Source organism: Ambystoma mexicanum, chromosome 6q, assembly GCF_040938575.1.
Source record: "Ambystoma mexicanum isolate Mex_15411 chromosome 6q, UKY_AmexF1_1, whole genome shotgun sequence".
Lineage (NCBI taxonomy): Eukaryota > Metazoa > Chordata > Amphibia > Caudata > Ambystomatidae > Ambystoma > Ambystoma mexicanum.
This window is the reverse complement of record NC_090937.1, coordinates 39,716,130-39,728,518: the sequence shown is the minus strand read 5'-3', so window position 1 is coordinate 39,728,518 and position 12,389 is coordinate 39,716,130. Positions and strand designations below refer to the sequence as shown.

Sequence of the window (12,389 nt, the reverse complement as noted above, 5' to 3'; positions counted from 1 at the left end):
CTTGTGCTCTGGCACAAGACGGATGGCAACCTTTCCTGGCTGAGGCAATGTTCGGTATTCAATGGTGTGCACGACTCATCTGAGAGCGTTGTAAGTGCAAGAGGGTCCCCCTTGACTGGTGTATCATGTTCCAGCAGTCTCTACATATGGGTCCAGATCTTCCAAAAATCGACTGCTAATCATCGGCACATCCAGTCAATCCCAAGCATGACATATTTTGAGAAATATTTAGAATTATTCTCTTCTCCCTAAACAATGGTCCTTAAGTGATCCCTTATCAATGTTAACCAGTTTACTGCTGTGTATTCTCTTGTGATTAATGCCAAACTGTAGCCTGTAAATTGATTATACTTTTGTTATGGCTTTCACCCCTGCGGCAGAGGGCGGACATGGCCAGTAACTGCTGACCAGCCTGAGCCTAGGGCCTCAGCGAGGTGCCGTTACCCACCATGTCAATTTCTGCCGCGGTGGGGAGGTGAGGAGGCAACAGGGAGAGGGTCCCTGTTGCCTCCACACATAAAAAAAAGAAAAGAAAAAAGGCACCACCCATTGAAGGGGCTTGGTTGGCTGGATACAGCAGGCGCAGAATGGGCCTCATTATAAGCTTGCCGGTCTGGTAACAACGGTACCGGTAAGCTTGCCGGTAGCATTGTTACCAGACCGACAAACTATGAGGTCTGCTCACGGGTGCCTTTTCGCCCGCCAGGTCTGACATGGCGGGCGTACCGGCACCCGCGAGCAGACCATGTCGGATGCACCGGCACCATCCATGAATGATGAATTGTGCTGGTACATCTGGCCTCCCCATTCCCATTGAGTCCAATGGGACTCATATGGGAATGGGGAGCAATATATTCCGGCGCCCAGGAATGGGCAATTACAGGGTCCGCCGGGGCCGTAATGCCCTGGTAATTGCCCATTCCTGGGTGCCGAGAAAAAAAAAAGATTCCGATTTTACCGGCACGGCTACTGCCGGTCTCATAATGAGGCCCAATGTGTACTATCTTCCACTGTTCATGCCACCTGAGTGGCTGAGCGCCCTTATCGGGTGCGCATGGCGTTTGAACGTTTGCCTCGCACAATGGGTTTCTGTTAGCAGCTCAAGGTGAACAATGCGTAAGACCAATTTCTGCGAGCTACGGTGCGTTTTTAATTTGATGAAGTTAGGTTTGGTCATTTAAATATGCTTTTGTTTTAAGCGCACATTTTGTGATCAAAAAACTTGTTACAATATCACATATAACTACTTTCATAACAACTCAGGCCATGTGCATGTCTACACTTTTGAAAATGGAATCAAATGTAGGATTCAAGAGTTGTCTTCTCTACAAATTCAGTGTAATTCATTAGGGCCTCGTCTAATATCCAGCGACAGAGGTTCTTAGAGTCAGGAGTGTTCTGAAATTGATATGTAATACTAGTAGGATCAGATACAATATGAAGTATGGTGGACTTATTGCCTGGCAAAAGTAGACTTTTGTGTAAAAGAATAGTCCAAACCACAGGCCTGGCAGAGGGCAGAAGGGTGCATGTAGTAAAGAATCACATTATATGGGCTACATCTCACTATGCAAGCTTGTGATGAAGAGTAATCAAGATGTGGATTAATTACTATGCTAAAGTCCCCACACAAGATGAGAGGTCCTACAAATTTGGTTAACTCTTATGGCTAGTGAATCCCACAAAACATTAACCTTCAGAACAACCCTTGTGTATCCCTTCTTCAAACGTGTATCTCAAGGCAGGATTGGCACATCGCAGTGGTGGTGTTGAACAGTTGCCTTTCGAATATTACACACAGAATATTGTGGAATCTTCAGTACCTGAAGAGGCACATCCTCAAAGAAAAAGGTCTGAATGCAGACATAGGATGAATTACACACAACTGCAAACTTTGAACCTGGAAACATCAAGGCAACCACACCAACAAAGCCAGATGCCAAACCTTGCAGTACCGCCAACAGCTATGGTGCACTACAGTTTAGAACTCCTAACCAAAAGGGTGAGGACACAAGACACAAAAAATGTGTTTAACCCCAAATGATTGCCACCTTCTTGCTCTCTCTAGCATGAGGCATACTGAGTTCAAAATGGGCAATACACCGTCAAAACATTTGTAAAGTTTGTTTATATCGGTCACACAATATGTACGCTTGCTGCATACAGGCTACTAAACGTGGACACTTAACTCAGACTTTATGTTTTAGTGTACACATTGGTGCAAAGTGCCATTCTTAAACCTAATTGGACATAACAAATCACTTAAGGTAATTACATGTGTCCAGCTGCCAGGAAGAAGCGGGCATATATTGCATTTGTAAAAACTGGGAGTTGGCTGCAGCAATGTAATTTTAAGTGTACCTAAGAACATCTTCAGACCTTGAGAGAAGTAAATGCAAACATCTTCCTCTTTCAATGTGTTGGTTGTAAGCCTTGCATTTCAAAACTGCCCTAAAATCTCTTTAATAATTTTACAAACAGAACGAGTCCCAATTAAAGACAACTTGAGCTTGATTTGCAAATCTTATGTGAGCAACATGTGCCAGCTTAAAATGCAATTTCCCAGCAGTGAAAGAATTGCAAATTGTTTTTGAATGGGCACAGTCTGTTGTGATTCCCAATGTATTGCTCTGTAGATTAGGTGGCTATTCCAAGGACTGCAGCTAAAGGGGGTTAAAGTGAAGATTTGTCCTGTAATTCCTATGTGAACAGAATATCCAGCACAGTGTTCTTTTGCTGCTTATTTTATTCTGTTAAAATCAACTGATGAATAAGTCTATGGACTGTGAAAGTTAATAGGTTGTAATCTCAGCATTATTTTCAGCTAGTGCAATAAAAGGTATTGTGGTAGAACAGAATCAGGAGATGGAAAGGCATCATTTTGTCAAAATGGTTTCTTTTATTCTTTCCTTGAAAATAAGAGCTAAACTGTCCCTTTGCCTTGCTGTACAAAGAAAAGTCATAAAAAGGGTAATCGTCAGGATGTCTTACATAAATGCAGTCCCGGTCCAGAATCCTATCCTATCCTATCCTATCCTATCCTATCCTATCCTATCCTATCGTATCCTATCCTATCCTAAGTTCTAGCCATACCACTACAAATGAACAACATAAACCCAAACAAGACACACTTCAGGCCTTTGCCTGAGCAATGGGACTGTGGCAGGTTTCTGGCCCCCACTCCAGTGTGTCTTTATCATAGGCTTTTCACCAAGATGCACCGCCCCAACCATGCACCGTGTGCCTCTCTTTCCTCCAACAATGGGTCAAGCAAAAAGGCCTTTCTTCCTTCTAGTGTGGGAATCTCGCAGCTTCTCTCGCCCGATTCTTTCCCTAGACCAGGATGATGTTTCTTTCCCACACCGTGGTTTGCCTCAGTCTCTCGTACCCCACTTTGGAGTTATTCTTTTCCTCTTCTTCCCACCACCATCAGGGACTTCTTGGTCGTAATCCCACTCTGGGGATCATCTCATTCTTGTCCGCCGGTCTGGGATTTTCCATTGCTCTACCCCTCTTGGTGGTCTCTTGGTGTTCCTTGTTCGCAACTTGGGGTTTCCTGGTTTTCACCACACCTTGGGGCTTGTTGGCTCCCACCCTTGCTTTGGGGCTTCTTTGTTCCCACCCCACCTAGGGGCTTCTATGGGTCACTCCCCACCTTTGGGCTTCTTGACTCTCAACTTGCCTTTGGGCTCACCTCGGTCGGGGCTTCTTGCCATTCTCCCCACTCTGGGGCTGTCCTATGCTTCCCCCATCTTGGGATCACTCTCCTTGCTTTGGTTTTGCCACTCTTCTCCCAGTTCCCTAGAGCTAACACGTAACTTTGTCTTCCCAACGGTGCTCCTCTGTAACACGTAGGAGGTTAGGTGACGTGTCAAAACTGGGTTCCGTGTTGGACGTCACTGGTTCTCTCTTCAGGATGGCTTCCAGCAGGGCTCTCATGACAACTTCCCTGCACACCAGTGTCTCTCTCAGCTATGTTCCTACGGGTCTCGCCCTTTCGGCTTCACGCAATGCCGGCACAGCCATCTCTCTGCGTAGCTGACCGCCTCTCTGAACGCTACACCTGGAGTACTCTTGTTCGTCCTTGCTACACCTCCTATGAAGTGAGTCTCTCTCTCTCCCTCTTCGCTAACACCCCCCAAGCTCCCATGTGGCTGGGCCAACCACTGTCCTGTTCTTTCCAGTGAAGGCTGTTGATACTTTGGGACAGAAACCAAACCAGACATTGTAGCAGGAGGTTTTGGTTATATTTTTCAACTCCCATACAGCCAACAAATCCTCTAAGTCAGGATCACCCACAGTGAATCCCACTTGCCCTGTCCCCTAGGAGGTGTGAGGAGTAGCTGTCTCCGCTCCCTAGTTCCAAAGATGATTGCTCCCCCTTTGTGAACGGGGATGAACTGCTTCAATTTGTCACAGTATCAAAACGTGGAGTTTGTGTGAATGGTACTAAATGAAAGTCTGAACCCAACCACTGAAGGGAAGCAAAATGCACAACATGAATAAATAACAGATTGAAACTGCCGAAAACATTTTTCTAAGGAAGGGTGACTTTGTAAACAAATATTCTTTGTATCCATCTGCTTCTCAAAGCAAGTCTTGCACATGAAAGTCCAGAGCAGGAAAAACATAATGTTTATTGATGTAACCTAAATATACATGTATAGCATTATAGCCTTCTGCAGAGAGCTACACTGTCTGTTTGATGCACTTTCAACTCTTTATAAGCCAGAGTTCCATGTGGTGCCTTTGTCTGCAAAGGAGATCCAAATGTTCTAATGTTTTTGTACTCCAAACCAACTGCATTAATGTTCACATAGGGCATATAGGCATTAAGTAAGTTATTAACAAATGTGCAATTTCCACGAAAAGTCACCAATAAATGGGAGTACTTAAAATAAGCAAACTGGGTCATAAAAACCTAATGATCAGAGTGGTAGCCAAGCCTCATTTGTTTATTTAAAGATTGTGAGGCTTTAGAAGCTGAAAAGCATACAAAGGTTAAAGACTGTACAGTGTGTACACTGCAGAAGCAAAGCGTTTGATGTATCAATAACACATACAAGTTTTGCCCAATTCTTGTATTTGTAGTTTGTCAAAAAATGTATGCAAGGCTGAAAGTGTTTTAATAAAATAAAATCATTGTAACTTTATTTTTCATTTACCTCAAATTCCTTGAATGGAATTTCTTGCTCCAGAAGGCCACGCATCATGCGAATGACTGACTTTAACCTGCTTCCAGCGTATCTGCCTGAAGAAAGAACTTTGACGATTGGGAGGACGGCAAGATCTTCATTAGTAATTGTGTTGAAATCTGTTGCAAGAAAACATCCCATATGAAATTCACCTCAACAATAAATTATATAAAAGTCTGAAGGCCTGCAAGGGGCATGCAGTAAAGAAGATCTTGTTTTGTCTTAGGAAGAGTTTTCATCAACATTTATGTTATAATAGTTTTGAGGGCAAAAACATTATGACCATATTATCAGTGCCAGCATTTCATGCTTGGTTACTCTGGCATAATCAGTCTTAAGTAGGCATTTTGGGGAGCCAATTCCCACAGGGTATCCCCTAGCAGTGAACTTTTATTGTATCCAGTGTGTGCAAGATTTATCCATACCCCAACATGTTACATTCTGCACTATTCTATAGTTACAGGACTTATGGTAGCCCCCAAAATGGGAGCCAATGCAGAGCGATGGACTGTGTTCAGTTTATGCTGCTATGACTGTGTCCGAAATTCATAACCAGAGCATTGGTAGTGTGGCCAGAGAGAGAGAGGGACTTTCAAAATAGCAATGAGTCTTGACCTGGTTTTTGTGCTTCGCCACTAATGCTGCCGTTTTCTTCTTTATACATAAACTAATATTGCCTAAAATGTCCTACGTTTAAAACTCAATGATTAAATGGTGTGGTATTTTTTCATACAGATTACCAGAGTACATAGTAAAACAAAAGATTAGTCCATAGAAAAGGTTGCCGACATGGGAGCAGTGTTTGAACCTCATTGTCAGTGCTCTACTTTAAATGAAGTACATTACTGATGCAACCATGATAAACCACCCACTCAGTGACTAGGTACTGTGACGAAGCAAGGGGATCCATCCCTTCTCCCCAAGGGGGAGCCATCCCCTTTGAGGTTATGGAGGTGAGCCAGGGGAGGTACCTCACTGGGAGTGACTTGCCCTCAGAGGACAAGGACTCATTCCTAGGAGGAACTCCCTAGATTGCCCAACAAATTAGCATTTATGGGACTGCCTGCTGGGATGAAGAAAGCAACATCTTTATATTTGCCTACAGACAATGCTGAAGTGAATCTATAAGACGAAGGAAAAGAGGATATCTTTTTAAGAAGAGACATATAGTTAACTGAGACCAGTGGAGGAGGAGAGGGTATGGAAATGGAACACAGGGGAAGCCCGATTATGTGATTGCACATTGGAGGGGTGGAGCAAAGACAAGCCACAAAGGCCGCAACTTTTGAATCAGGGAGGAACGCCACAGTGAGACATCAGGAGTCCGGCGAAAACGGCAATGGGGAACCCGCTGCCCGAGAAGAGAGAAGTGTCCAGAAGCTAGTGGTGGCATGACCACAAACGCCTCGTGGTGGGTGAGACGCCAGCTGATCAATGTGAAGACGATCACAGCTGGGAGCGGAAGGAGCTCTCTGCCATCCACGTCTGTAGATGGCTGCAGCCTGAAGGGAAGCCGAGAACGAGACAGCGCTAACAATCCAGAATGGGAAAACCGATAAAGGAGAAGAATACTTGAGCGAGTTCTGAGCTCTGCAACGATCCCCTACGCAGATGAAGGTACCGGGTAACAGGACAAGCGTGAGGTGCCGGGCCAAGAGTACAAGAAGAGTGCAACTCATTCCAGTCAAAAAGACGAGATAAAAGGAATAAAGTTGTTTGATTGACAATGCGAACGGCTCATAAAGCAAGTAACAAATAACCCTGTGTGGGACTGGAGAAAATTAACCTGGAAAGAAGGGAAAAGGTGTTATGAACAAAGAGATAGAGTGAATAAACCAAATCCCAAGCATAACTTATGAGGAATATGATATAAGATTATTAAGAGAACCAGATAACAGAAGGAAGAGTATAAAAGAGAATCTAGGAGTGAGGAATATCAAAGGGGATTAAGTCCCATGCAAGGTTGCCAAGGCTGAATTGAGAGAATGTAAAAGGGTCATAAGTGCTAGAAAAAGAGGTGAAAGATGCCGAAGCCCAACACAAAGCCCACTGTTCGAGAAAATCCTTAAGAGTGCTTTGGAAAATCAGAGCTCAACTGGAGAATCATACGGCAGACCAGATAGCCCAGTCACTGCTACAAACAAAACAATCCTATTATATCCATGGGGGCAAGGCAAATCGTTTCCTGGCAGTGAAATTGAGAAAGCAAAAAACCCAGAACTATATAGCACAACTAAACGATGTCCATGGAAAACCCCACACGGCAGAGCTCGACAAAAAAGAAATAATGAAGCGATTTCATGAGGAACTCTTAACTAGCGAGAATCTTGACACAGAACGCCAACTCACCTACATCAACACTCTCCCGCTGCCCCAGATTGATGAACAAGACAGAATTAATCTTGGGCACCCAATTACGGCACACGAGATCAGCAATGCCATTTCAGCACTACCAGCGAATAAGACTACAGGTCCAGACGGCCTTGGCAACGGCTATTACAAGACGTCCTGCACCCAATTGCACGGCCCGTTGTCAAAGCTATATAATAAAATCAGAGAAGAGGGGAAGGTCACACTTGATATGGGGAGGTCTATAGCTATACTGCCCCTGAAACCGGGTAAAGATCCCCACAACTGTGCAAGCTATCGTCCCGTAGCGTTGCTGAACACCGACGCAAAAATCTACACGAAAATCCTAGCAACCCGCCTAATGAAAATCCTGCCGAACATAATACACAACGACCAAGCGGGGTTCATCACTGACCGGCACACAGAAGATAATGTCAGAAGGACAGTAGACATCATAGATGCGGGGCGACGAACACGACAGACGTTTGCAGTGGCATCTCTGGATGCTACCCGGGCCTTTGATAGCATGGACTGGTATCCAACTGATCTTGGAGTGCTTCGGCTGTGGCCCAGAATTCACCAAGATGGTGCTCGCCAATTACCAACACCCATCGACAAGTTTTAGGATCAACGACAGAGCACGGAGTTCATAAAGATCAGAAGGGGCACGCGACAGGGCTGTCCCCTCGCCCCTCTGATTTTCGCGATGGCGATGGAGCCATGCGCAATGCAGTTCCGACAAGATGTTAGAATCCGAGGAATGACGATTACTCGGGAAACCCACAAAATAGCGCTGTACGCGGACAACATTATGCTCTTCATGGGAGACCCAGAAAATACGATGCCCAGAGCAATGGCCAAACTGGAAGAATTCAGACAGATCTCGGGTTCTCCATAAACTTCTCCAAATCAAGAGCCAGGAACATAACAGCAAGGAGAGAAGTGACTGAGACATTGGAGAGGACATTCCCGTTGGGCTGGGTGGGGGAAAAACTGGAATACTTAGGGATCCACCTTACTAGAGAACCACACAAACTATATCAGGCAAACATAGTCTCAGTGTGAAAACAGCTACAGGAAGACATGCTCAGATGGGAATCTCAGGAGCTGTCATGGTTTGCCCGCATCACAGCTGTCAAAATGACTATCCTCCCTCGTCTCCTTTATGTAATAAGTTCACTACCGGTGCCCATACCGCCAGCCAAGATCCGAGAGTTGCAAAACGCGATATTTAAATTTATATGGCACGGTAAGAAACCCAGGATCCAGAAACAAATCCTAATGTGCTCCCCGCTCCTGGGTGGCCTGGAAGTTCCAGAAATGGACAGATACATCTTAGCAGCACAACTAACACCAATGATGAGGTGGGCAAAACCAGAGAACCATAAGGGATGGTGTAGAATCGAACAACCAGCCTCATTAGCCCCCCTAATAACCATGTTGAGCCTGAGAAAAGAAAACCGGAGAGCCGGGGGTGCTATTAGAAATGACGAAATGGTAACTGCAAAGCTGGGACAGAGCCCGGAAAAAGAAACGTATCCCGAGCGGAATGGGCCCATATACGCTGCTGATGCACAACCCAGATTTCACACCGGGTCTTCATCGAAAGTATTGGGCGGGATGGTCAGGGGCCGAGACTATGTACCTGAAAGACATGTACAAAGACGGCTCTCCATTACTCTTCACAGACTGTCAGCAGAAATTCAATATAGGAGAAAATGAGCGCTATAGATATGTAATGGAACCAAATATGGGCACATGCACACGGCACCTCCAGATGCACTACGATAAAGGAATCAGCTTACAAACTATGCCTCAGATGGTATATGTCCCCGAGCCGCATTCATAAAATCACAAAGTCATACTCACCAAACTGCTGGAGGAACTGCAGTGAGAAGAGAGACTATTCCTTATGTGGTGGACATGCCCCAAAGCCATGGCCTATGGGAAGGAAATACTAAGCCACATAAAGGACATTTCTAGGGTTGAACTGCCAAGATCTCCGAAAACAATTCTCTTAGGAGTCCCCATAGAAGGTAAATACGCAATGTCAGGAACGACAGCCAGGCTCATTACTCACCTGTTATCAGCAGCAAGAATGACCCTTGCACAAAACTGGAAAAACAAAGAGGGCCCAATCCTCAGCATGGTGGTGGATCAAGGTCTGGGGAGTAATGGCTATGGAGAAGATATGTGCTCTCAGTACTGGAAAAAATCAAAAATTCTTAACTATCTGGAACCCATTCCATGAACAGGTGTGGGACAGAGAAGCACAATTCTTCAAACCCTGCCTACTCCGGAACACGCATGTCATCTGAGACTTACCAGACGTAAAGACTCCGGGACTCAAATGTCAGGATAAGATCCTAAATCTATGGAACTCTATAGTGTAAAATAGTGGTTAAAGTTGTGGGAGGGAGGGGTTTGTAGGGGGAGAGGGGGATGAAGGGGAGGGCGAGGGGGAGAGGGGGATGAAGAGGAGGAAAAAAAACAAAACTGAAAATCTTTGAAGGCAAAGCAAACTTCTACGAACTTTAGGGTATGAACACAAGTAAGACGCAGAACCTAAATAATAATTGTTGGCAAATGTTATGTTGTATTTACCTGTATGCCTTCGATCCAAAAATAAACTTGGTTTAAAAAAAAAAGGGTCATAAGTGAAGACAAGAGTGTGAAACACTATCACAAAACAAGCTGTAAGCAGCATAACCTGAAAGAGAGCACCCATCCCAGAAGTGTTTTACAAGTGTTAATGAATGAGATATCCCGAGCTTACCAAAGAAGATTTTATTAAGAAACTCAATTGTAAGAGAGACATTTCCATTCAGAGTTTCAGAAACTACGATTAGCCCAGGAGAAGAAATACCTACTCTTGGCTCAATTCAAGTAGTAAAATAGTGGTAGGGTCAGGTAGAGGGGGCTGAATGGACTCTGTGGCCAGTTGACCCACCAGTTTAAGTGCATGGCCAGATAATGATTACTGGAGGAAGAATCTGTTGGGAAGGATAAGTCAATGAACAGATGCAGAACGGAGCAAGATTGTTTGTGGAAAATAATAGTTGGATTCACCATATGGAGGTGATGCAAGATGCTCGCACCCAAACTAAGAGACATGAAATATATTGGCTTGCAGAACTGAAAATCACTATACATGGCTGGTATGTGATCAAATGCGACTTGTCTTCATTAGTGCCACAGAGAGTTGAGAATGTATTGAGCCTTTTTAATGAAAAAATGAGGACGTTTAAGGAAAGGTTTGATTTATACAAATAACATATGAAGCTGAGAAGACTGCTTTTAAGTTAACAGGCACAAGGCCTACCCTTTGCACTCCATAAGATGTACGATGCCATGTCACTCAAGCATTTGTCAAATAAATCAATATGTGGGAATATATAGAAACAATAATTGAGTTTTTTTTGTGTTGGTGTTGATTCTCGGGAAGACCCAAAAAGTGCTACACACCGAGTGAATGTTACCTATGCTGCTAGATAGTATTGAAATGATGTCCATAATGAAAGATATGATGAAGAACATTTACTATCCATGATTAAAATGTGATAGATATTGCTGTCTGGAAATACTGTGTATAGACAGGGACAGTAAATACATATTCAGGGAAGGGACGGGTAGGGAAACAATGGTTTAACATAAGTAATAATTGTACTAAAAAGAAAACAAACGAATGAATGGTTTTTTAAAGCACAACAAGGTTGGAACTGTGGGTGATCAAGCAAAACCTAAAATATTCACTCATGAGCAATAGACTTGCAGCTCGTCACAAATAGGGCAGCAACGCAGTCATGTTACTGATTTGACACAGCTAAGACATATTGGTTGGCACAGATCATGTACGCCTATAAGGCTGTGCAGATGTGACAAAAACCTGTTCAAAGCATAGCCCTGTTGCATGGCATAGATGACATATGTAGAAAGGTGAGTCTCTCTGGCGAACTGGAGGGAGTGACGCCTGAATGTATCACATGGGATGGTTACTTGGTAGCTGGTGATTTCTGCCTGAGGTGGAAATTCCCACCTTAATTAGAGTATCAGGTGGTTAGGAAGAATAGATTTCTATAAGCAGCAGACATGGTGCTGTTGATGGGCACCTCAAGGCTGTCCAATTAGGAAGTACAATGTTGAAATGTGTGGGGGAAAAATTAGAAATTTAAATTCACCACACTCTTCAGATACCCCAGTTACACTACTAGCTATTTGAGTTACTCGCTGACTGCCATGTTTAATAGTGCCTCAGTGCCATAACTGCATTTGTCCTATGATGCAGTGTGCATGTCAACCACAGGGGTAAATCGCCTTCCACTGCATAAGGATGCATGCTCCTGTAGTCCTCGCTTCTACCGTATTTCCCGTTTGATATATCGAAGCGTGTTTTAGAGAGCCGTCATAACAGGTGATGCGGCTTCCGCAGGAAGAAGTAGAAACAGAAGGTGCGATCTCACACTGGACCATGTGAGAACCGCGAAAGTCCTAGGCATAAGAATGTAGTGTCTACCTAAGACTCAATGCTGAGAACCTGTGTACATCATGCTGAAACATGGTTGCCCGTCAATATCATGCAATGCCTGAACCACCTGTTCCATTCAAATGCATGTATGGTATGGTAATGTTTATTTGTAAAGCGCCTATACACAAGGCAAGTGTTTCAAGCGCTCAAGGAGGGAGGGAACAAGGGGGAAAAACAGTCATTCATAGCCCTTGAATTTCTGAATGATACAAATCTGCACCGGCAGTGTAAGTGCATATAATACAAATAACAGTGTAGATAACAGCAAATCAGTTTGACGACGATTCTGCAGTTCTACCAAGTGCATTGAGGCATCACCA

The 12,389-nt window shown here is 44.2% G+C and overlaps 1 protein-coding gene across 6 annotated transcripts in view; it reads right to left on the bottom strand.

Moving 5' to 3' along the window:
- The window catches only part of PTPN13 (protein tyrosine phosphatase non-receptor type 13), a 1,388,150-nt gene that overhangs the window by 110,730 nt on the left and 1,265,031 nt on the right, over nt 1-12,389 (bottom strand). For all 6 annotated transcript variants that reach the window (XM_069630435.1, XM_069630437.1, XM_069630436.1 and 3 more), the window contains one exon: nt 5,166-5,314. In XM_069630435.1, the coding sequence (XP_069486536.1) occupies nt 5,166-5,314 (149 nt within the window). The remainder of the gene's footprint in view (nt 1-5,165; nt 5,315-12,389) is intronic.